This window comes from Lingula anatina, chromosome 10 (genome assembly GCF_051362555.1).
Source record: "Lingula anatina isolate TDL-2025a chromosome 10, LinAna3.0, whole genome shotgun sequence".
Lineage (NCBI taxonomy): Eukaryota > Metazoa > Brachiopoda > Lingulata > Lingulida > Lingulidae > Lingula > Lingula anatina.
In genome coordinates this window covers 12,596,733-12,623,761 of record NC_141776.1, presented here as the reverse complement: position 1 = coordinate 12,623,761, position 27,029 = coordinate 12,596,733, and the positions used below count along the sequence as shown (strand labels likewise).

Below are 27,029 nucleotides of genomic sequence, written 5' to 3'. Positions count from 1 at the left end.
GTGACCGCAATTAGGCGGTATACGCGGGGAAAGTCCATTCTTTGATATCACTCCATGCGCAGTGATATCAGCGTGTTCTATTCAAAGTTAGGGGGTTTGGGTGGGGAATACGCACGATTTCCCTTTGTATGTATGACAAATAATGCACTGTTACCCCCTCGCCCGATATCCACGATAGCATGCCTCACTGACGCTCGGCCTGCTATCGTGATATCGGGCTCGTGGACAGTGCATTATTTACTACTTAAAATATATAGATATCACATACATAACTCTGTGAGAGCATGTGTGCTTTCCATTCATAAACTCTGAAAACAATCTCTTTGACAAAAACCTTTATGCACAACATTTATGAATTCTTTCAGCATGATCACTTCACAAATCATACCACTTCACCACAATATAAGAAATACATGTGCAAAGAGAATACACAATAGCTGTTCAAGTCTTGTTTCCATTCAGGCTGATTCAACCTTACTCAGTGTGACCCATCTCAGTGGGCTTCTGATTGGTTGACCATAAGAAACAATCTGATAACATATAGAATACCTCATAGTCAGTTATGACAGGGATGTGTGGGGGAGGGTGGGAGGGGGGTAAGGTTTGAAAGAATGTGGGGGCTGGGAGGGGGGGGGGATAAAAGATTAAATTGAAGTGAAATTACCTTCTTTTGGCAAGAAACCAATCACAAGCCCTGCTGGGATAACATGTACTAAGTTACATTGTTCCATCTTAACTGGAAACACACCTTTGGTCAGTCAAGAAAGTGAGAGCATTAATCCAAATGTGATCATAAAACAGCCAGTTCAGACAAGTTATAACTTAAAATGATGACAAGTCTAAAGAACGCCACCAGGCAACCACATAGTAAATCAATCAATCTGGGATTCAAACTTAGATGTCCGAGACACCAGGAGGATTTTATGCAGAAAGAGGGGTTATGAAAGACCCCCACTGAGCCTCAGACATCTAAATCAAGTCCTAGTACAATAATTCTGATTGTCATTTTAAAAGGCATTCTAGACTCACTCCTTCCCCCCACCCCACCTATAACCTTTTATTAAGTAAGATATCATATCATCATCTGATAAGTTCAGAAGAAAGTTAAAACATCAAAACTATGATGAAAAGACTGAGAAACAAAGTCAGCTATTAATAGTAGTAAGTATCCTTTCCCAAAGTATAAAAATAAATGTGGTGCACAATTGAATATGTTCCAAGGTAAGAAAAAGATACATGCCATGAATATACCAATCCTCAATTACTTTTCTACCATGATTTTATATTCTAAACAGGCAATAGAAATTTTTTCGGTTTGAAATTTAACAACAAACATGCAAAAGATTTTTTTTTGTGTCTTAATGACAACTTAACCAGGATTGCCAACTCTAAACTCTTTCCACCAACACCTGTTTTAATTCATCTTTCATTTCTTTCGTTTTCAGCTGTTAATTCCATCGTTAAGAGAATGATTAACAGTAAATGTCTACAATTTTGAGAACTAAAATGTTGGCAACTCTAAGGGTACATTCACAATGAAGATATTGTACTAGCTGCTGAGCGCTAACTCCATGGAGACTCTCACTGAATGCAATCAGTTTAACAGGCTAAAATGCATGTTAGTCTGTTAATCTAATTGCATGCAGCAAGAGCTTCCATGGAGTTAATGCAGAGTAGCTAATAAGGTGGATTCATTGTAAAAGCACCCTTAGATCCTGACCTTTACTAGGTTCTATGCATGGAGGTTATTTTTTCTCAGTTAAAATCTCATTAATCGTTGTCATATTCCAATTTGTTAAATAAGCAAAAATAAATAAAAGTTATTATAGAAAAATAAAACTTAAAAGGAAGTTTGAAAGCAATAACTAAATTTGAAAAAGCACTGGGAAAAAAGTTAGAAAAGAATTTGTATTTTGAACAGATGCAAATGAGAGTACTTCAAAAATACCTCGCTGGTAATTTATTAGATAGGAATGAAAAATAGAAGTTAACCAATTAATGAGATTTTATTATGTTGTGCTGTGCAGAAGTAGACAAAATAAAATAATTGATCTTACCATCCTCACTGCTATTGGGCCCTGGGATAAAGTGGTAAAAAATAAACGGTGAAACAAAACAAAAATGTTAAAAGATGTAAAAATACACACACAAAAAAATAGAATCACAAAAATAAAACATTTTACCTGTTTCTCCTGGAACTCCAAATTAAGCATCTCCAGTCAATGTCAAACAAAATAAAATCAACAAAATGCAAACATATTTACACATCAAGTGTTAGAGTCAACACACTAACTCCTTTTACCTGTCTTTCTTGTCTGGCCCAAAACTGGCGTCATAATCAAAAAAGAAAAAATTGGGTATCAAATCCATGCACATATGTATAACAGCATAAGGTTTTACTGGTATACTTAATAGGTCTCAACAACTCTCAGGTCTATAGCAGTGTACCATGCTGATATCGAATACTAAATGCACATATATATGAGTACACGTTTGTAACATACTTTGAGAGGCAACTGTAAAACCTTTAAATCCTGCAGTTTATCAATTTTCCGAAAAAAGCTTCATTTGTTCAAGTTACATGTACACTAATGAGAATGAAGAATTGTGCCACTGATAGCATAATTATAGTATCTCTTTCACAAAAATTGTTCTTCACTTAACTACTTCAGTGTAGAAAAAAATGAAAATTATAAGTTTTACAGCACCTCGCCAAAGCTTGCCATGCACATGTCTGTAAATGACTGATATACAATCCCGTACACAATAAATATAACCCACATACATACACACATACATCTATGTGCTGGTGGTAGCTGAACAAAATGCACTGCACAGGGAAAGACACAAGGAATGCATTTCACTGAGCTTGTGTACAAATTATGCATATGTCTGTATATGAAAGCATATACATGTTTGCGTGCATGTGTGTGTGTGTTTCTAGGTGCAAGCATGCATACTTAAATATTTACAAGTCTGCATTCTGGGATATGTGCATGCATGAAGGCAGAAACTATACCTTTACATTTGCAAAATATTAATTTTCAAAAAAAATAAATGAATAAATAAATAAAAAATTCTTAGCCATCATTCAATTCCCATATTGGATGTATCATTTTCTCTTTGGCACAAATCTATCACTACCCAGGCAGAAAATATTTCTATATCTTCTAAGCAGTTGCTCAGGTATCTGAGGCGGTTACGGTGAATATCTCACAGGTCACTATGTTGATTGATGTTCATATCTGCAGGGTATCACGCACTGGTAAAGTTCACTTGAGGGAGCCACAATATAGATAAATTCCATATCAGTTTTTTTTTAAAATTTTTTTTGGTGTTTAATTAAGTCTTTTGGTGTTTAATTAAGTATCAGTATAAAAATCATTTGCACCGCTTCAGATTTTATAGTAAATAAATGTTATCATATTCCTTTTAATATGTGTGCTTACAAGCCAAGGACCCCTTTTTCTTTACTTCTTTTATTTCAAAATGATGAAAAACATAATAAAATCATTATTAGATAGGGCCAAAAACCCCTCCAATTTCACTAATAACTGGACCACTTCCTCCTGCACCAGAAGAGAGCTTAAAAACCAGGACTCCAATTCCTACAGCCATTTTTCACTCTTAATCTTGATCCCAATAACAGTTCTTAGATATTAACCTTTACCTCTTGCCATATGAAACTACCACTTGCTACAATCTACGAGATGTAATGGCCATAAACCATGGTGAAACATGGGCCATAGATACAGAGGTTCATCATCTGATCATGGCAAACCCCATGTGCAGATTCTGTTGTTTGCAATCATGACTGACCCCAACTGGTTGAATAGTTTACAAGATTTCCTTTGTAAATCATGTGCAAGTAACCTTTTTTTTTTTTACTATTATATGATGTAAAATCTTAGGAAACATGACTCATAAAGAAACACTATAATCTGATCATGTTTACCCACACACTAATAAATGTGGAAAACTTTATTACTAAAAAAATCTAAAATTTCAAATATCTTTAAATCACATTAAAGAGGCATGGGTATAATGTGTAAATATTTTTGTAGACACAAGTAAAATGAAATGAAAGAAATGAAAGCTTGGCTAATATCTGCAGAAATAACTTCTTGAGAACATGCTTAAATATCACATACCCCATAAGCAGATATTGCAGCCTAAAACAATATATTTGATCCTGTTCTTAAACCAGTTGCAGAGATACTACTAGTTATATAAATGCCTAAAAACAGATACTGACAATTTTTTCCTACCATGACTGTCCCATCTAGGATAGAACATCATTTGATCTTGACAAACCACATGGTAATGTAGAGGCTGTTATACAGTATCTTTTTTACAGCTTTTTTAAATCAAAGCACCTGTTTATATTGTATTTATAGCACTGAACAAACTTGGTCAATTTATCAGTTTAAAACAAATATATTTAAAATACTTCATACATATATAGCTTCAAGCCTCATTCATCAAAAGCAGAAATGAGGATAGCAAGGGGTAAAATATTGCTGAAATTATCAACGAGTTCAGGAGAAAGCTATATCATATAGTACATTGCAATGGGTCCTAAGCAAAAGGCCCCTTCTCTCACCCCTGCTGAACCTCTGAATACAGTAATGGTTCAATAACTTTGAACCAATTAGATTAATCATTTTACCAAGGTTGCTTTTTTTAAATATAAAATATTTAAATGAAGTTTTGGAGGTGTCATATGCATATGTTTGTGTCAGGGAGTACATATCTGTTAGCAACTTTAAAACTATTACACATAAAATGGAGAATTTTTAAAACGTGTATGTGAGCTGTGTGAAACTGAGAGTAATTAACATACTGCAAAACTGAAATGAGATCATAAAAGTAAAATGGCGGCTTCTTACCTGCATTGCCTTATCACTGTTGGCGTAGCTGTTGATGATGGACAGACTCTCCTGAAACCTGGTTCCTGCCAGCCCCACTACCTCTCCCAGGAGTTGGGACACATTGATGATGACCTGGACATAGAATCATTATACTCATGTAAAGTTACGGACACAACAATATTACGGACACAAAAAATTACGGACACAACCTTTCCCCACTTTATATTAGTTTCACAATCCAACATGTATTTGATGCAAAATAATGGATGTACGAGTATTATGCACCCAAGCTTGGGAAACTTTGGTTCTAAATTCATTCAAAAAGTTTCCAAAATTTAGTTCACAAAACACCACCCATTCACCCTGATGCTACAGAGAAAAGAATTTGTTGAATTATCTCATCAAAAGCAATGTGGTTGTGCCAATTGTTTCTCAACGAACACAATCATTTAGCATTTGACTGACCTGCAAATGCACCCTTGTGAAACTCTTTCTCTTCATGAATTCAAAGTTGGCCTTCATGAGAAGGTATAACAGAGCACAGGACTCATTTCTGGTGGACTTTAGGCGAGAGTTGCAACCTCTCAGCAGCTGAAATTTTAGTTTGCATAAAATAATTTGTACTTTGAATCTTAAATTAGTACTTAATGTATGTCAGCATGCATTTCTATTAAATACTCATTTTAAATTCTAAATTCCTTTAAGTCATTTAATCATTTACAAATCTACATTTCCAGGTGTTCAATATTTCATTGAATTTGTATTGTAAATATATAACCAAGTTTTGGGTTGTAATTTATATAAGAAAAAATGTATATATTATTATTTTAAACAAAATATTTTCACATAAAATAGTTCACTAATAAGTGACAACAAAATTGATTGATTTTATTCATTTAACAGATGTCTTACTGTGTATGTAGGTGTCATTATTACCTACCTCATAACACATATTACTGCAAAGTATGGCATGTCCCTTGAATAGCACCTTTGGAAACTGAAGTAAAATGAGGAAAGCATTGTAGCTTAACCTTTTTTTTCTTGATACATAAGTTTTATGGTTATAATTATTATTTACAATTTTCAAACAAAATTTCAAAATTAATATTTTATCTCAGTTATTATAAAATCACTGCACATTGGAACCAAACACACTAATTGAAAAAAATTAATTGCCTGCAAAACATTCCAAAAAATATGATAAAATATTGTTCAAATTTGATTAAAATTACCATATCTTATTGTTGAATTTTTGTGAAAAAAACAACTTTTACATATTATTCTCACTACTGCTCATGTCTTAATTTCAGCTATGCTTACCTTATGAACAAATAGCCTGAGAGCGGCAAAAGCATGTTTGAGCAAGGCTTCTGATTGGCTGGTTTGGAGGAACATCATGTACAGATCGAATATCTTCCTCATCACAGTATTGTCACCATCTTTGAACTCCAACTGGGCCTGGAATGAAAAAATTATTTGAAATATAAAAACAAAAATCATAAAAGACTGCAAAACTGTGAGAAAAAATAATAAAAAGATGAAACAATCATTAATTGGTACTGTCACTTTTATTAAATTATTTCAGTTAGGATATAGTGAAAAACCTAAGTTTTTCTAATTATAATGAACCATATACTTTACCAAAGTTCAGAAGTTTAATACCAAGGCAACTCTCTTTAAAATTTGATTTATAAGCTATTCAATTCATATCTGTAAGAATACACTAATAGATATACCATCAGGACTAAGACTAATATTTTTAATGCAAATATGAACCAAACCCCACCTTGAACTGGTGGCTGTACTGAGTTATAACATCCAGTACTGTTAGTCCTATCTCTACAGCCAGGCTGGCCTCCTGATTGGCGCGGGAAAGAGTATCAGCATCTGAACCACTGGGGGCTAGAGGAAATAAGAACAGAAGGTCAAGGTTAACCATACAAGGTCAAGGTCATAATGGGGCATATGTTCACAAATGTGTTAAGGTTGTCAAAGTGTAAAGCGTTCATTAAATTGGCCAATCACACACACAAACTATACATATTTTTGCTTAAGTTTTTTCAGCCTTTTTCATGGGCAGGCCTTTTTTCAACAGGTTTCAAATATTGGATTAGTGTAAGAAGACTTTGTAACTGATATAAGTGAACACACTTACAGCTGAACCCGTCCATGCTGACCTCCCCGTAGGCACTGGCTGCGCGGGCATGCATCATCAGACCTCCTTTGCCCCGCCCAGTTGGCATCGTGAGCGCCTTTCGACTGTCGCCTATCATGCTGAGAATGGAACATGAGAGAATTTATGACCAGAATCTGGTGACAAGGCTTTCTTTGAAAACATAATTCTTCATGGACAGTCATAATTTCATAATAAATAAATAAATAAATAAATAAATAAATAAATAAATAAATAAAAATAACATGGTTAATTCCAAAATCCTGAAATTGAATGAGTCGTAATAATATCTACTGCAAATGGACACAAAATCCACTGTGAGGGCATTTTTTCATCTCTGAGTAACTAAAATAGCTATGTTCGGAAAACATTTAATATCAACAACTGACAAAATATGTGGAAACAATCAAAATTTGTTTGAACAAAAATAAAAATGAAATGTTAACAAGTTGAGCCTCTGTAAAAGTTCTTTTTTACAGATCACTATAAACAAAAACAACATACAGAGACAGTAACAACTTTGTAGGACACTGAATTTATTATTATTCTTTTTTTTTTTTCAGAGAACCATGACACTGACTGACATGCATAATTAACACAACTGATACATTGGCCAACTGTGCTAATTTGGTAGTTTCTCACAATGTGATTAAAATAAACAAATATTTCCTTAATGTGATGCTTATCTTAATTTTCTTGACATTGCTTGGAAAACAGATCAGAAACAGAATTTTTTGCTAATCAGTATCTGAATTTTCTTTTTGAGGGGGGGGGGGGGTTCAATAATAATAAGTCCTTAAGAATAAATTAATTCTGGAAATTGTGAGTAATCACTGGACCCTTAAACAATTCAGAGACTTAATATATAGAGAACAGCTGGTGACATGGTTTGAGGCACATTTAAAAGGTATAAGCATGCACTCATACTACACTTAGAGACCCAGATGCATCTAAATGAATGAAAATCAAAATTATAGGGTTCCGTTTGCATAAAACTCACCAGTTTAAGGATTTATATTTTATCATAATTTCTGATACTTTCCATGCATCATTTTCATTCATTTCATCACATCTGCATATTATATTTTGCAATTTAAGATTACACCTTCCAAGCATAAGCATTAAATGATTTTGTAGAAATATATTTCAGTGTTTTCTATATTATATGAATTGTCAAAGCAAAACCTTAAGTAGTGAATTAATAATCTAGAGGAATCTAAGCCTTCCACACCTTTTATTTGTGAAATGTAAGTATTTAACTTGAATTTAGGTATAGAAATGAATATCATACGAAATTCATCCCCTCATCTTAAGCCTTAGTTCTGAAGGCTACAAATCAATGGTTAAAATGTAGTGCTGATATTTGCCTAGCTAGTAAATGTTTTATGCCATCAGTTTCATATATTCTTCAATGTTATATCAAGGCCATTATGATAACTCAACAGAACAACATATAGCACCAACAAAAAGACAATTTGTAATACATTCAAATAATATCTATTGGTCATATTCAATCATTCCACAACAGACAATAAACTGACAAATCATTTCCTGAATAAACACAAATTGTGAAACAATTTTGTGATTTTGTCTATTTAAGATCAAAAGGATATGAAAAACATTTTGGGAACAGAAAAAAATTTAAAGCCAGGATACAAAGCTACAACATATTTTCTGAAAATAATAATAAAACTTGAAATTAATTTGCTTAAAAATCAAGAATTCTTGCATATCAGGTAACAAAAATGACCTTTTTAAAATAAAATAAAAATCTACAATATGAAATCGTACTGGCCATTACCAGAATTGCAGACAACAGACAGACAAGGTTTGAGACAGATGACATAGGTAATGCATTTGAACTGTTATTTGCAAGTTTCTAAAAGTCTCCACTGTTTTTAAAATATCTCATCAAATCAAAAGAATCATCCTCAATGCTCATGTAAAAATATTTAAATTTTACATTAAGACATTTTTTTGCTTATAAGTTTCTCCTTCTGCAAATATATCACTAAAACTATTCAATCTTCTTTACCATAAAACAGAGAAAAACAGCTGAAGACAGAAATTTAGAAACTTGAAGCAGTAAAATTTTTAAAAGAAATATCTTTATACCTCTCATCCTCCTCCATGCTGTAAATAAGAAGAAATCCATAAAGACGACTTCTCTTTTTCAGATATAAAACTGATAACATAAATTGAAGTCTTTTTTCGGACTTAACACCCACTACAATTTGCGTGTGTTTAGAAGTCCATGCCCATTACTGATTAGTGATCTTACAAATTTATATAGACTCTAAGATCATACTTATCCATGATGTTTTGCAATATAAATAAATAAATAAATAAATAAATAAATAAATAAATAAATAAATAAATAAATAAATAAAAACTGAATCAATAGACCTTTGGATAAACTGGAAGTCTTTTACAGCAATCGAGAAATATTTTCCAGATCACCTAATGAGACAATCAACATAAAGAAACTACATGGCACTCATATGTGCTAAAAATACATGTACCAGAGTTAGTTGTGTGAATACCAATCGTCATTCTATGCTTTGGAGAGGGGGGAGATGAGGTCAATTATATGACAATGTACAGCATACCAACACAACGTGGTCATGTGATTGTCATGTGAAAGTCACGTGCACTGACTTACCTCAAAGCAAAGATTTTTTTCCTCCCCAGGTACTTGAATTGCTGCATACAAATCCTGACAAAAAACACAATGTCAAAAAAATTTTTTAACACCATCTTAAAATAATTATTATACATAAATATCATTAACATTTGTTCTTAAAATCAATTTCATAGAAAAACTGTTGATGAAAAGGAATACTCCACAATACCTCATTATAAGTTTTGATACTATTTTTGAACTATCCATCAACATATTATAGAATATTTGCAGTGGATTTGACAAATATATAATATAAATTGCGCCACAGATCTTACAGGTGGTCTTTTAGAATAATTCAAAATAACTAACGTAATGTATGTGCCCCACTTACTCTAGAACATTCAAGAAGTCCAGGATGTCGTACTCGGATGAGTTGTTAAACCAACCAAGAAGAACATCTAGCATGATGACAAAGTTAGGTATGAATAATAATTTGAATTGAAAATACAATATTTAAAAATCTGTAATGTTCAATTCCTTAAACAATCTGAGTTTAATTCTTATATAATCTGATGCAAAAAATATTTTTTGCAGTTTTGAATTTTTGCTTCAGATCTTTAAACTCTCCTGGTCAATTCCTTTTTAAGCAACAATTAACCATTTCATCTTTATCTACAATAAATGTTTATCTTATATATTATTACAAATCTTTTGAAAAGCGTAATCAAAATTTTCACTGAATTGTTCCAAAATTCTGAAATTTTGCCCAAAATCTACCCACCTTCTGGCAAATTTTTCACAATGTACATGAAGCACATCAGCAGATCCTTGACCTCTGTGCTGTCCAGCTTGTCCTGACGCACGCCGAACGGGGACTGGCCAAGGGACTGACCGCCCTGAGACTGCTGACCGACTGACTGGGACCTGGAGAAACAGAAAGAGAGAAATGACCAGTGAGTGGAAATGACTGGAAATGTTGACCAACTAACTGAAACTGTTGACCAATTGACTTGGACCTAAAATAAGAGTAAGAGTGAGTTGACCAGTGAATGGAAAAGACGGGAACTGGTAACCAACTTGCAGGAACTGTTGACAAACTGGCTATACAACATTTTCACTGACACTACAACTGTTTAATTTATGTAGATGCTTTTTCTTTTCTATTTTTAAGCACACATATTATCACAGGTATGAGACCGCTACTTAGTGAAAAAGTCAGAAAATATGTCCAGGGGACCATCTTGGCCAAAGATATTTTGGGTTCCCAAATTGTAGGAAATATGCCAATTGTAGGAAATTTAGCATATTTAAACCTAATAGTATTCTTTTAATGTACAAAAACCCTTGATGCAAATAACATCATACAAATGCTCACCCAAATTTAATTCAGTCAAATCTTTGTTTTAATATTCAAAATTCAAACACTGCAAATGGTGTTCAATGCAAAAATTCAAAAAATTTACAAAATAATAATAATAATAATAATATACTCATTAAAATAACTTAAAGGAAAAATACAAAGCAACTCCCTGCCTACTTACAAACTCATACTGCTGCTTCGTCGAAAACTAAATCTCCTGAATCTATATTTTATAAAGGCATGTCATGTGAGTCACATTACAAATTCTTGGACATTAAGTGCCTCAAAGCAAGCTGGAAACATTTCCTATGCTGAATTTTTGAAGTATGTTGTTTTGCATACTTAGCCTACAGTAAACCTTTTTAAATCTCACATATTTATTTTTTGACAACCATCTTAATAGGTCACAATTAAAAAATTTAAACCCAGGATATATAAAACATAAGGCAATTGACACAAATGACATTGAACTATAATCACTATAATTAAATTTAAGAAAAAATTAAAAAGTAAAACATCATCACAACAGCTTACCTTTCTGCTTTAGGTTTTTCTTTGCTTTCCTTATAGTCAGCTGCGGCCACTGCGGACTGGATACTGGACGTACTGCTGGCCAGAGAGGCAGTGGCACTGTTGGCTGGCAACGGGTCAGATATACTGATAGCCGCAGGCGCTGAAGAAAAAGACATACAGTGCGATTAAATTTTTCAAAATATTCTGATTTTCTCTGAAATATCATCAATGACATAGGATATATTGAATAATGAACACTTCAAAGTAGTAATTGCATGTATCTATGGAACTGAACGTGCTGTGATAGTATTGTGTAATTTATTATTTTTTTTCAATTTAAGAAATTTTGCTTGATGATGCAAATTATCAAGTGCATAATAAGACCATTTTTTACTATGTTGATTAAAAATGTTTTTGCTCTGGTGATATAAAATTCAATACAAAAATGTCAGTACTATGGTTGATGTGATTGATAATGAAAGACTCAACACTATAGATGACACAGTGGGTGATCAATATACTCTGAACACTGAGGACCACATACCAAGACTTTGCATTTACATCACATTAGAACATGAATAATTTGCTAAATGAGATATGTGGAGGACACAAAAGATACTTGAACTTTGATAGAGAACCAGGACACATGGTGGAAATTTCCAAAGTCGTGCTGAGCTGGCATTTGTTCAACTACTGAGATAAGTCCTTAGTGAAGATCCACTTAACAGGTAAACTTTGAAACTGCATTGTTATACAGTGTTGTCAATTGATACATGAAGGTACCAAACACTGTGCATACGTGCAGATATTCATTAAGGGAAAGAAAAATAAAAATGATCACATTTCTTCACTGTAAGTCAAATCAATTAACCTGATCACAATGGCATAGCAATGCAATGTAAGCATGATGATCATGAGCTGTTTAAATAAATGGTGAAATAAAGAGGGACATCTAATCTGGCTACAAAACCCACCAACTTAAATTATCAAAACAGAAAGAACAATCAGTACGTACAGAAGTGCCAAAACTTAAACTTTAAGATCTTCATGCTTAAAGCCCTGGGTACTAGAGACATCAAGCCATTCTAAAATTTTATCAACTAAAAGTTTTAATTTCAATCTTTGTGTAGTGCCTTTATATCTCATTTAAATTTTTTTTAAATTTAAATCTTAAAAGACACTTTAGTATTGTATCTTATAATATAGTATCAATATCTTTCAATATCATCTTTCAGTATCGTCTTTCAGTAGTCTCTGAGAACTTACTCATTTATCGTTAAATATTTTTTGGAATGTTTACTCAAAATATTCTTGGAATGTTTACTCAAAATGCATGGCAGTATGATTGCACAATCACCAGTATCCCTCTGCAGATAAAAAAGATATAAATATCAATGTAAATACACAACGCACCTCCTGATCCTGAATCATGCATGTATATAAAATCTCACGTACCTCAGGTATACGCACTGGTTGCGCAAGCAAGACTGGCAGGCTGAACCCCTAGTGTAAAGACAACAGACAAATCCAGCCAAAATATTTCTGGTTGGATCTAAAATGGCAGTCGGAGGATCTGCATTGAAACTGGCAGAGAAAATCAGTCGAGATTTTCTCTCCTGTCCGATATGTTTTGAACTCTTTGCTGACCCGCGTGCCTTACCCTGCCAGCACATATTTTGCCTTGGGTGCCTGAAGACATACACAGGAAACACCGAAAAGGGGGGTCAATTCAACTGTCCGGTTTGTCAAGGAGACACCACCCTTCCTGAGAATGGAGCTGATGGATTTCCTCCCAGCACTTATATCACCAGTCTTAAAGACCAGGTGTTGGCCGCTGATGAGAAACCCTTGAGTTGTGATTCCTGTCTCCGACTGGGGGAGACTGTTGACGGAACACACAGGTGAGCAGTTTAAGTAAACAGATAACACTCGAGTCCAAATAACCAACTACAGTATAGGCATGGTTGTAATTCACACACACAAAAAAAAAAACTTATCATTTCCACTCCTTTAAATATCAATGCCACCTTAGTGTAGCTTTTATCTCACAATGATAAATGAATGCATAAAATCAATAAATGAATAAACAAGTAAATAAATGAATATATAAATAAATACATGTTTATCATATTGTTATGGCAGGTGTCTCGACTGCAAGGAGTGGTTGTGCGAGCAGTGTAAAAAGTATCACTCCACTAGTAAAATATCATCACAACACCTAGTTATAACCACTGAAGAGTTCCAGAGTGGCCAATATGTAAAAGAGATAGCGAAGAGAGAAATGGTGTTCTGCAGACTCCACCCAGAGGAGCAAGTAAAGCTGTTTTGTGAGCCTTGCGAAGAACCCATCTGCCAATTATGCACAGTGATTAAACAGTGCCACATGAAGCATCCATGCCAGTCCATTTCTGATGCTGTTGAAGCAAAACGTATAATTCTTCTGGATGATTTGAAACAACTTCAGTTAACTTCTCTTCCAAACTGTATAAGTGAAATTGAGGCATTAAAAAGCGAAGAAGCAAACATCAATGAAAACCAGAAATGTTTAAAACAAGACATTGACGAATACTGCGAAAAACGAATTGCTTCGATCAAAATTCAACAAGCCAAACTTCATGCCAAAGTTGATGCCAACTTTACCCTTGAACTAGACAAACTGAAAGCTGAACTGGATGAGGCAACTCTTAACAATGGCTGTATTAAAAGCACAGCTTCATTTACAGAGCACCTACTCCAGTACAGTTCTGACTGTGAGATCCTGCGCTTTCACAAACAACTACATGATCAGACCAAATTGCTGGATGAGAAATGTACTAACCAGAGAAAAAACCACAAAGCACACGCAAACGTATTTTTCAAACCAGATTCAGGCAATCCACTTTTTTGGTGGCACAATTGCCTTCAAGAAGACAAAGAACAGTCTTGTTGGGAACATTCTGAAGAAAAAGACCCATTTGCTGCTTCATTATAAAATCCAATTTTAACTGGTGCATTCCTTCACATCAGGAAACATATTTGTAGCTTACTGTAACAAAGTAAACTAGAGGGTCTGAGAGGTAATACCACCTCTTATTATATTGTACCACAAGCGGGAGTAAGCATATTGAACTTTAAAGGAAAGTGTGTGTGTATTATCAGGAGAAGCAGGGTTGGGTGAATGTGGTAGTATTATTTTATGGGGAGAAGTAGGTTAAAGGGTAAATTCAAGTGTAGATTGAAATGTTTAATATGTGTTGCTTTTGGAATTAATGGTTTTATCTGCAAGAGTTGTAATTGTATATTAATATATTAATAATTGTAATATAGGCTATAGTTTTAATATTACAGTGTTATGTGTTGGTGGTTGGTTTATGATTAATTAATATAATATCTTTTATGCCTGTTGGTATGTAAGTTCATTCATCAGTTTTAGATTATTTGTGGCCTTTGTGAATTACCACAATGTGGTCCTTGAAAATTTGGTCATTGAAAAACTTTTCCAATTGAAAATATGTCTTGCTTCTATCTCTAATCTTGCTTCTATCTCTAAAATATAGTTCATTATGTCACTTTTCTTTAGGTTTGTGTAGTCTTTTTGAAGATTGCTTTTTTTTTGTACAAAATTACAATTAATGACAAAATTGAGGGAAAAGTAGTCTAAGGTCAAATTCAAGGTCACGTTATGTTTGCCCAGATACCACTTCCAATCTAAGTTCAATAGTTACTGTAACTATGGGCATATTTCTTCCAGTTTTTGCAAAGTACATTTCATGCTGAAAAGTATGTCAAAGGTCCAATCCAAGGTCACAGTAAGACTGCCTATTTAAGTCCAATAATAACAATGGGCATATTTCTTCCAGTTTGGGAGAATTTCAAATTTCATTTTCACCATTATGACATGAACATTATGTCATTATACTTTTTGACAGTGCAACTTATAAACCATATCAAAAACAAGAGAAACTGATACCACCCCTACTGTTACATTTGACAAGCTCTACAAAATGCAACAAACAAGAGGTCTCTAGCATTAACAGTTTCAGAATTAGATAAGAGGTTTGAACTTCAGCATCTAATACCTGTTTCTCCCATGAAAATGCACCCATTTACCCCTAACTCACGAAGATGAAAAGAGACCTTAAGAGTAACTGCTCAATTTAATTTGAAAGCCTAAGTTCATGTAATGTCTGAAATTCAGAACAAAGAAATATATTTTTCATAGAAATTTCCCATTATTACTTATCAATTTGAATTTAAAATTGAGATCAAAGGTCAAATCCAATGGCATATTAAAAATCTCCATGTATGACTTTTGGTCAGACTTCTTTAGTAACTTAAGTTACTTAGAGGCATTTAAGAGTGGCAAGAAAAGGGAAATCTTCCTGATATGTCAAACTCGCCTTTATACCCCGTAATCTGGCATACACATTATTGTCTTCTCCCACCTAGTGAATTTTTTATATTATGTTACAATTACCAGTGATCTCGATCTCAGTGCATGGTGGAGACAGAGACCATAATACCCAGACCAGCTTCTGCAGTAAAGACTTCTTGTGCACCACAGACACCAATCTGCACTTGTTTCGTCCTCCCTGCACGGCAGAGACAGACTATAATACCCAGCTCAGCTTTCGCTGTGAAAGCTACCTGTGTGAGGTACATGTAGATCTTGTTCTGCAGCCATTTCATATCTTCTGTGCATGGCAAAGAGAGACTAATGCCCAGCCCAGCCTCTGCAGTGAAGTCTACCTCTGTGCCGATGACACCGAACAGTCACTGTTGCTATAAAACCCAGCCTGACCTTAACAGCAAGTGTACCCAGTCGCGGTAGACACATATTGTCAATGGCCTTCCTTGGCCTTTCTTTCCATCCACCCCCCTTTCCTTTCAGAAAAAAAAAAATGATTCTGATTTCTAAGCGTCAAAAATCACTTTTCTCTAGTCTCTATTTGACAAGTACATTTTCTGAAAATTTGACACTGGTTTTTGGTTGCCAGAATCATTTTCAAAAAACAACACTGGTTTCTGAGCATCAGAATCATTTCTGCCTCCCTGCATGGTGAGACTGGACAGAGACTGAAAAACCCAGCCCGGCTTCTGTGATAAAGGCTGCCTGTGCACCATAGATACTGAAATGTGGATGTTTTTTGGCCTCTCAACATGGTGCAGAGAGACTGTAATGCCCAGCCTGGCTACCATAATGAAGGCTACCACTGCATTGTTGACACCAATTTATAACTTACTTTGTCCTGCGATCATTGCCAACAACTGCGAGTCTCGATTAAGCCTCAGACTTCCCGAGGGCGTTCCAGTATCTCCACTGCTCTTGGTGGTGTTGGCAGTGGTGTTGGCAGTTTTTGATGGCGTCTCGGGTTCCACATTCTGCTGCTGATGGCCAACATCGCCATTTGCAACTGGAGTGATTGGTGATGCATGCTGGGACTCTCTTACCATGAGGCGATGTTTGTTTTCGATGATCACAGTGATAAAGGGGAGATAGAGAGTGGCTATTCGTCCTTGGTGATTCTTATAAATATTAATGTAATTAAATATTATACCATTGTATTCATTTTACATGGGAAACAACAATGGAAACAAAAAACAGTAAGCATATACTAGCTGAAGATACTCCAGATAATGTCATGGTGAAAGTTATTTTCTGAATTATTCCCTTACAATATAGATATTTTATCAAGGTAATGTCATCATGAACAAAAGCAGAAACTTAGAATTGGATTTCATTATTGCATGGCAAAGACATTAAAAGTAATTTAAGGATGGAGAACCAAAACAGATAATACTATATGAATTCAATTTATTCTTATATTTACCTTTGATGAGTATCTGTCATCAAAAGAATGTTTTGCCAATAAATTTCGCAGGACAGCAATGGCATATCTTCTGGTATGCTGATGCTCATTGAGAGCGGCCTTGACCTCTTGTAGTAATAGACCAATCAGAAAGTGGTTCTTACAGAACTCCTCGGACAGTGTGTAGTCATGTTTCAAATCTGAAAGTGAACGAGACACCCAGATAAAATATGTAATACTATAATCAAAGTGATGGTCTGTTTTAAGTAATAAAATTCTACTTTCAAGCATTTATTATTTGTCAGTTGAAAATGATGACAGTCAGTGCAATATTATAATTTAACCTTTCAAAAACATTTTTTATACATATTGATATAAAATGAATTGGTTAAATGAATTGGTCAACATGCTCAAAATGTTTAATGTTTAGGACTGAAGTTGTAGGTCTTAGCATGAAAATGAGAAATATATCACGAGCAAAAGATAATGGCATATATCATGTAATATTTTTCTTTGCCTAGGTACAATAAAAAAACTCAACAAAGTACAACAAAACAATATCAAAAGATCTTAAAGTTTCAGTAACGGTATTGTAACCAAAGAGCTGGATAATTTCATCTTAAAAAGCTGAAAATCTCATAAAAATACAACATTCATTGGTTTATATAAAACATTCATATTTACTGCCACCATATAATATCCTAGAAATCTTGGGAAGTAATGAACCCATACAACAATTTCTCATTTCACCCAAACAGAAATGATTGATTCAAATTTCCTAAAAACAGTTTTGGAAATAATACAGAAAACAAATGATTTTAAAGTTCCTTTATGAAAAAGAATAGATTTTCAGTTTGAACATCTGCATTTTTGAGTGATTTTAGATGATCAAACAAAAAAGTAAATTATTGGAGTAAGTGCATGCTTGGAATATGTGAGAAATTACCATATTTAACATAGACACATTATATGTAATAAAACAAAATGAAAGAACTATATTTATCTCCTGTTCTTTCAAAATCCCCCATGTTAATCTTGCTCATGCATCAGAACGTGGACCTTTTCCTTTTTTCAGTTCAAAGTTATTGGAGCACTGACATTGCATTGGAGAAGAATAGTTAAAACCCCAATGTGTTAATTGACTAGTTTTACTTTAAAGATTATTTCAGATTAATTGACTACATTACAAATGTTTATACTAAGTCAATTTCTACAACCATGATTATAGCATCATTATAACAAATTGCTACTTTCATGTTCTACTCATACATGTTAATTTATATAATCCTATCACATTTTAACAAGCACTGCATATTTTTAATGATATATCAAAGCCCAATCCCTGGGCCCAATTTCACAAAAGTTTAAATCCAAAATAAGTCTGAACAATAAAACCAAACATCTCACTCTTCCTTACAGCAAGATAATTACTATAGAGATTCATGAAAATGAATTAATTAAATAACGCCTTTGTGATATCAGCATAATTCCTTTAATTTGTTCAATTTCTAATTTCCTAAAATTTTTTTAAAATAAAAGGAAAAACACTGAATGTGAGCAGGAACCAACACTACATGCAGTTACACTAGGACCACTACCAATACCGCTGTTTCCCCGTACCCTCTAAGGTCTAAATCAACATGAACATCTGCACCCAAACCCATTGATAAAAGCTGAGCACGTACCGTACAAGGGAACAAAACGACCTGACCAAAAAGCACAGAGAACAAAGCAAGGTAATAATTGTGTGGTTTTCTAAATAATTAAATTTGAATTGATGTGAATAAGAACATTTGCCAACACTGTAAAAAATCTTAAGCAATGCTACAATTCTAATGGTACTTCCTACTGATTTTGGGATGTGGCTATTCTATCAATGTGCTGAGTGCTAAACAGCACTTCTAAATTGGAAGTGTGATCATTGTGTTTGGTTAAACGCCATACCTGGGATGAATTTGGACAATTTCATTAAGTGTTTCACAACATCTGGGAAGTGTTTTAGGAACATTGTGTCTGGAAGGAGGCATTGTCTTAGGAGTGACAAATTAAGTCCAGAAAGAGAGAGTGGACCAGTTCTGTGTATGGTCATTGTGTTAGGTGTGACATATATTTATGAAGCATGACGGATCATTGTGTTAGGTGTGACATATATTTATGAAGCATGAAGAATCATTGTGTTAGGTGTGACATATATTTATGAAGCATGAAGAATCATTGTGTTAGGTGTGACATATATTTATGAAGCATGAAGAATCATTGTGTTAGGTGTGAGTCTTTGTGACATTTATTTATGAAACATGAAGGGTCATTGTGTTAGGTGTGACATAAATTTATGAAGCATGACAGGTCATTGTGTTAGGTGTGACATGTATTTATGAAACATGAAGGGTCATTGTGTTAGGTGTGACATATACTTATGAAGTATGAAGGATCATTGTGTTAGGTGTTGGGCCATTGTGTCAAATGTGACATGTATCTTAGAAGCTTGTTGGGGCATTGTATTAGGTGTAATACCTAATCTTGTGCTGAGAGTGACAAAAATAAGGGCTCTTTAAACTATGTTTTGAACCAACTTCACATCTCTTACTATTTTCAATCACTTTTTATGTTTGCAAATTCCTGGTTTAGAAGTCAAGATTGTAACCAGTCCAAGACATGATTTTGGGTTGAAAGAAAAAGTAAGAAGAAATACTTTAAATTTAAGACCTTCCAAATGGGGGTACAGGAGCTGCTTTATGTTACAAAAAACACCAGGAAAAAAATGGATTTTTTATTGCAGTCTATTATATCTATTATTGCTAATGCGGTGTTGCATAAAACATGTTGGAGAATGACACCCAGCAAAGCTGCAGGGAAGGTTAGCAATGAATAACACTGAACAGTGGTGGTCTTTTTACAATAGACTAAGGAAGCAAAACTGATCTGCTGAATCATACAGCTGTCCTTATAACTTTATATGCATACTGCAGATTTTTTCCTTTAACAACTTGGATGATAGATCTTACTTTGCAAAATAATTAAAAGGAATAAATAAATAAATAATATATCAATATCCATATTTAAAAAAAACTTCATTCTTTTTGCAGTGATAAAAGTGAATGTAAAATGTCAGGTACATGAAATATTCTCAGAAATAATGGGTTTATTTACACCTGAGAAAAAAAGTAAGATTATCTTCTCCAAATTATTAAAGGTAAATGACACAAACATTTAGATTATTGATTTTAAAACCATAAATAACACTTCCCACCACAGAACAAAATGTTTACCTTCTGCAGAAATTTCTGTAGCAAGAAGAAAACAAAAATAACAAAATTCAGTTGCACTCTCTTTAGCCATGCAACTAAACAAATAAATTAGAATCTAAGACCAAATAAAAATCAAAAGATACAGCAAATGAAATGTTTGTATTTAAATTATTCATATATATTGTTTGTGCAATGATATACATAACAAGATCTGAAATAAAGGTTAAATAATTGTTTAAAATATTATCAAACATGCATATTTATAACAACAACAACAATGATAATGAAAGAATCAGTAGTTTTCATGAAACTGGATTAAGTCCTGGCATTTCAGTGTTCATATCTAAATAAAAGAAATCAAATCTATATTAAAAAAAGTGTCTTAACAGGGCTTCATACATAAAGATGGCTTATGTAAATACACGTAAACCATGCACAGAAAACAGAAAGTTATATGTGCTGGTGCAAATTCTTTATTTCTAAATATATTCTGAAGTAAGTTTCACTGGCAGTCATCAATCAATGTTAAACACCTGAAAAAGGTTTTATAACTGTATGTTACTGTATTTAACTTTAAACAGTTAGAGCTATGAAAAAATCCTGTACTTTAGAAAAGGTTGTTTTAAGGCAATTCTGGAAAACTGAGTTTGGGATGTCATATTATAAATCTAAAACTCAAGCTTGATTTGAACCCAACTTACGGGTGTTAGTACCCAAAATGCACAGTGCACTTCTAAATGCAAAATCTTCATAACATTTGATCTCTCATGCTAATGCATTTATGAACCTACTTCTGCTACTAAAAACAATGAAACATTTTGTGAAAAGAGGTAACCATTGCTACAGACATTCAATATAAATGTTACTGACAAATACAGCAAAGTAAAATTCAAAAATTATTTTTTAAACATCAGCTGAGACAAGGGTAAGTGTATATTGGGGCTTAATGTACCAATCTTAAACCATGAAATCTGTTGGTAAAGTCTAATCTGATGAAGACGAGACTAAGTAAGAAGTTGTTAAAAAAGGTAAGAATGTAAACAACTCATGTTCTTTGGTACTTACCATTACTAATATAAGATTCTGGTTCTGCTCAAATACTGTTAAAACTATATCAACTGTTTTTCTCCTTCTTAAATACAATTTCATTAAACATGTTTTTGCCTTGAAAACTTTGATTTTGGCACCATTTCAATATTTTACTACATATACTGGGTATTATAACAACATTACCATAAACTAAAAACTGTATTTTTGTTTCTTCAAATAATTCATGAACCACAACATTGAGTTACAACATACATCATAAACAGATCAAAATTATCACAAGTGAGACAATGTGCTTTGGGACTAATTGTGACCTACCTTTCCTCTCTGATTGTAGTGGTTGTGATTTTTTTTCTTATCTAACTATTCAATATTAATCATTTATAATACTTTTTCATTTGTTTACCTTTTTCTTTTGCTGTGCCAAAACATGATCTTAACACTGACAACTTGGACAACATGACACATTTCACAAATATTAACAATTTAAACAACATCCAGTTATGGTATTCAGTACCACTAACAACAAGAACAAATGTACCAAGCAAGTTCAATTAGTGTTTCTGGCTTAATGTTTTACCTCATTCTGGTTTCTCGTCATCAAATATAATTTTTTGCAACATTTACAACAAACGTTCTCGTGAGACACATTTGTACTAGTTGAGACAACAGCATATTGTGTTTGTTGAGACAATACCACATTGTTCTGGTTGAGGCAATAGCACAATGTATTGGTTAAGACCACCACATTGTGTTTGTTGAGACAATATCACATTGTGTTGGATGAAACAACAGCAAATTGTGATCGCTGAAACAACATCACATTGTGCTGGTTGAGACAACAACACATTGTGCTGGTTGAGACAACACCACGTTGTGCTGGTTGAGACAACACCACATTGTGCTGGTTGAGACAACAACACATTGTGCTGCTTGAGACAACACCACATTGTGCGGCTTGAGACAACACCACGTTGTGCTGGTTGAGACAACACCACATTGTGCTGGTTGAGACAACACCACATTGTGCTGGTTGAGACTTACCACTTTGCCCTGGTTGTTGTGGTTGTGGCTGTTCTTGATGGCCCCAAAACATAAGTCTTTCTCTAAAGCCTATATACTGGCTAAGACCACCTAGGACCAACGGGCAGCATGAAACTTTGTAAAATGGTTACTTTCAAACTCTCAATGATTTTCAAATCCAATCTAGCAATCCTCTAAAAAGGATTGTTCACTTTGATGTGGAAACTGCGGTTCCATGCAAAATTAGTTCAGTAAAATTAGTAAAATTAGGACGCTATTTCTATCAAGTCTACAATATGAAAATTCAAAATGTCACCTTATAATGAAGCAAAAAAGAATACTTTTCTTCTAAAATGCACTTCCAAAATCAATTATGTTCACAATAAATAATGTATCAAGTCTACCATTTAAAAAAAAACAACAACAACAACAACAAAGATGAAATTTTGGGAAGGCACAAAGGGCATATTTAAGCTTGTGAGGGGGAAAAAAGCCAAAATCAAGAGACAATATTTTAGGTTTAAGGGATTAAAATCAAAAATACTGTAATTATCAGCATATATACAAGCATGCTCCATATAAATCTAATATCCTACCATCACAGGCCTCCTGAACGTGCTTAAACCCTGATAATTCTAAACATGCAAGATTCTAAAAGTTATGTATTAAACTTGAATTTGGATGTTGTTATGTATATATGTGGAATCTTGACAGTCACTTGTGTTTGTGATTCCTCCATAGGAGGTAAATCAACCTTCAAATTAGGGTTGAAATTCATATTTTGTCGTTCTCTGACCATCATGTACACAGATCATGCCATTGAACAACAATTAAACACTGGTTTACAGAACAAATGGAACTGCTGATACAACAACCACTGCTAAATTTATCAAACAAGCTAAAAAATAAAATGTTTTTTTTTTCAGAATTAGGGATTCAACCCTTTTCTATCTACATATAATTTGTTATTATAATTTTGCACCTGAAAATAATGCCATTTCAGTTATCTATCTAACCACACTGTAACTAAATTTAATTAAAATAATTTAAAAAACAAGCATAACAACAAACACTGTGGTGTTCTTTCGTCTGCATATGGACAAATACGTAAATCACCTATTATTAGGGCACTAATGTTATATTGTGATTTTATTAAAAAAAAGAGGGTAGCACTGACATTTGCAAGACAAGCCACGACAATTATCTATTCATTCCCTATTACAGAAACAACCATCTAAGAACTAATACAGGCAGACTTAAAACAACATCGAACTTGGTGAAAAAAAGAATATAATAATAATAATAATAATAAAAAAAATACAATATCTAGCATAGCCTACATCAGAGACATCTATAGGTGAAACTGTTTACCTCTTGAGCTGGCCGTGGTAAAGGAAGATGTTTGCATGGAAGTTTGAACTACTGGATGTGGCAGTAGCTTTTCTCTGGCCGCTGTTTGAATTGCAATACACAAATTACAAATCTAAATGAATTCCCCAACACGAAAGGTCATAAATTTTCATACACAAAATTGGTGAAAAAAATAGTGTAATACTATAGAACATATATTCATCTGATTATCATGTTACAAGTGAACTGCACCTTGTTTAACAGCTGCCAACTTTCAACAAATTATCCCAGATAAAAATTACTTATTTAACCTTAAACACCTTTTAAAGACCGATCTGGCCTTTTACTAAAGCTAAGAGACCATCCAAAAAAGACTTTTTACAACAGAGTAAAATAGTTCCTTCATTTCTGTATTGTGTGTGTGTGTGTGTGTGTGTGTGTGTGTGTGTGTGTGTGTGTATATATATATATATATATATATATATATATATATATATATTGTAAATATGCAGTCTTCATGTTCATTCTGAACTACAGTATATAACAACATGGCTCTATTGAGAAGAATAATTTATCATGCAAAACCCTGTAGTCTTCGCATTTCAAAGAAAGAAACTACCACCCAAATAAGATTACAAAAGTATGAATAATCTAATAGCTTTCCATGATAGAATCATTTCAAAAATGTAAAATCCTTGCCATTATTCAAAGATGAGAAGGAAAATCATTTAATCAATGCCATAAAAAAAGCATAAAAGTCAACATCATGGCATCAAAATTCCCAACCAAGCCAAGCAATTTTCAAAACTGTTATAAAAATCAAGCATGGATTCAGTGGTAAGCTCTCATCAAGGTAGCAAACAAGAAATAAAGGGAGAGTGAAAAACTGCTTGAGTTGTGACAGAGGGCATTTTTATAATGATGGGCAGCATGATCTCACTGAGAAAACAAAAGGGAGGAAAGAATATTTTTAAAGTGGTCTTTACTGAAATGAACATCATTCACTAGTTTACAAACACTGAGGAACACATCAATGATTATTCTCGACTGACAAGTACTTGATATGACATAAAAGAGCTGATTGCAATTTGTGTCTGGTAAAACAGTAATGGAAAAAGTTGCTTGGATTTCTGTGTCAGGTAGGGCATTGGTGGACAATGTATTAATACCTGCACTTAAATTACCTGCAACAAAATTTTTCAAAGCAGTTAATGAAATTCATGAGGTAACAAAATTCTACTGTGCAAAATTGCAACAGATGTCCTACTGAAAATATGATCGTGCTGCTTGAAGCACATATCATGTGAAATAACACCACAGAGTGGTATTTTATCAGCTGAGGAATGCTATAGATACAAAATATAAAAGACAATTGCCTCAGGTATGACAAAATATCAAAGACAATTGTCTCAGCTGTGACAAAATATCAAAGACAATTGCCTCAGTTGTGACAAAATATCAAAGACAATTGCCTAAGTTATGACAAAATATCAAAGATTATTGCCACAGTTGATACAAAGTATCAAAGGCAATTGCCTTCCTTGTGACATAATATTGAAGACAATTGTGTTAGTTGTGACACCTTGCAGTTATAATTGTGTTGGCTGAGACATAAGTAACCTACCTTTGTATGTTTTAACATGACCTTTCTTCATCATAGGCAGGTTGAGTGGGACATAGTGTTCATGACAGCACAAGATCCTCAAAAACTCAAACTTGTACTCCAGTAATGTCTGATATGGAGGGAAAAAATGGGTACAGTAAATATGACCACATACACATACTAGTATACACACGTGCATGCGCCAACACATGCACAGATACACACACATGCATGTGTATACACACAAAAGTTTTGCCTGGACTCAACCAGTATCTTTCAGTTTAAATATTTAGTTATTAACAAACAGCATTCAAAAACATTTTTTTGAAATTCTGAATTTACAATTAATATGTTGTTTATAATTAACAAATGTCCTCTATCATGTGCTACTATATATCAATATTTTAAATGGTCTTCCTTTTCCTCTGAATCAACCGAATGCCTTCTATTTTTTTTCAGACCAAGAAAGTCAAACCAGATGACCAGTGTCCACTCCTTACCTTCGGGTCACCTGGGCTGAAACTGTCCATGTACATGTTGACCAGCTTGAAGACTGCCCCTCTGTCCATGAAGGTCAGGCATTTCTGTAAAATAATAATGAAGTTCTTGATTTTAAAACATGCCAGGGCCTTGTTATTTGTGATAAGGTCAAAACATTGTGATCTTCTGTAAGATCCAATAAGTGAGTCACTTTCATATTCATCATTATCTTAGTTTGAAATAACTGGATGGATCAAAACCTTAATTTTGAAACCTAGTCTTTTACTATTACCTTAATAAAACAAGCCAGGGCCTGGTTAGCATGTTTTGTTTCCACAGGCTGATCCCTGAACTTCTGTGTGATGTGAGGAGCAAAGCACTGTACTAGGTTCTGTACTCTGTACTGGTAGTCCGATGGAAAGCGGTCATTTCTTTGGGCCTGGAGATGAACAATGCATTATTACATTTAAAAAAATAAAATAAATTTTTTAATAAATTTTAAATTAAAATTTTCTGAATCTGTTCAAATTAAATAAGCAGTTACTACCACAATTTTTAACATGTGCATGCAAGCAAGCATGTGCAAACGAACACACACACGCATATACTCACCCTGATTTTCCCCGTACTAATCAGATGCTGCGCCATGCTCTTAATGAGGATCTCAAAGAAGAACCAGGCAAACCTGAGCAGTTTGTTGATGACCATTAGGTCGGCGTTGTTTGGGCGGGTCATTGTGGTCAAGTGTTTGGCCAGTTCCTCGTGGACAGTTTTGCCCTGTTTGAGACTACCTGCTGTTGGCTCAGTTTGGAAAACATACTGAAAGGGAAAAAATGAAAATGTCACCACAACATTTACATAGTATGTATAAGTGTTTCAAAATGAATAACAGAAATCATTTATTTTTTAAATTGTGCAGAATCTTTTTATAATATAATCATTAAATATT

The 27,029-nt window shown here is 33.7% G+C and overlaps 2 protein-coding genes across 16 annotated transcripts in view; one reads left to right on the top strand and one right to left on the bottom strand.

Annotated features, from left to right (window-relative positions):
* The window catches only part of LOC106179218 (dedicator of cytokinesis protein 9), a 92,422-nt gene that overhangs the window by 15,274 nt on the left and 50,119 nt on the right, over positions 1-27,029 (bottom strand). For 6 of the 15 annotated variants that reach the window (XM_086997671.1, XM_086997673.1, XM_086997680.1 and 3 more), the window contains 21 exons: positions 26,693-26,899; positions 26,373-26,519; positions 26,101-26,184; positions 25,622-25,730; positions 24,019-24,099; positions 22,669-22,758; positions 20,599-20,613; positions 17,351-17,529; positions 16,763-17,045; positions 11,562-11,700; positions 10,449-10,591; positions 10,059-10,125; positions 9,707-9,760; positions 9,160-9,177; positions 7,027-7,145; positions 6,658-6,773; positions 6,192-6,329; positions 5,812-5,868; positions 5,337-5,462; positions 4,890-5,003; positions 2,303-2,326 (listed from right to left, as the gene is read on the bottom strand). In XM_086997671.1, coding sequence (XP_086853797.1) covers positions 2,303-2,326; positions 4,890-5,003; positions 5,337-5,462; positions 5,812-5,868; positions 6,192-6,329; positions 6,658-6,773; positions 7,027-7,145; positions 9,160-9,177; positions 9,707-9,760; positions 10,059-10,125; positions 10,449-10,591; positions 11,562-11,700; positions 16,763-17,045; positions 17,351-17,529; positions 20,599-20,613; positions 22,669-22,758; positions 24,019-24,099; positions 25,622-25,730; positions 26,101-26,184; positions 26,373-26,519; positions 26,693-26,899 — 2,310 coding nt within the window. Of the gene's footprint in view, positions 1-2,057; positions 2,079-2,302; positions 2,327-4,889; positions 5,004-5,336; positions 5,463-5,811; positions 5,869-6,191; positions 6,330-6,657; positions 6,774-7,026; positions 7,146-9,159; positions 9,178-9,706; positions 9,761-10,058; positions 10,126-10,448; positions 10,592-11,561; positions 11,701-16,762; positions 17,046-17,350; positions 17,530-19,014; positions 19,036-20,598; positions 20,614-22,668; positions 22,759-24,018; positions 24,100-25,621; positions 25,731-26,100; positions 26,185-26,372; positions 26,520-26,692; positions 26,900-27,029 lie in introns of all 15 variants that reach the window. The other 9 variants (XM_086997676.1, XM_086997677.1, XM_086997672.1 and 6 more) reach the window with 8 other exon arrangements.
* On the top strand, positions 12,983-14,994 carry LOC106179221 (E3 ubiquitin-protein ligase TRIM56-like). The gene is made up of 2 exons (XM_013562757.2): positions 12,983-13,441; positions 13,683-14,994. The coding sequence occupies exons 1-2, from the start codon at positions 13,098-13,100 to the stop codon at positions 14,509-14,511; spliced, it is 1,173 nt and encodes a 390-aa protein (XP_013418211.2). The 5' UTR covers positions 12,983-13,097; the 3' UTR covers positions 14,512-14,994.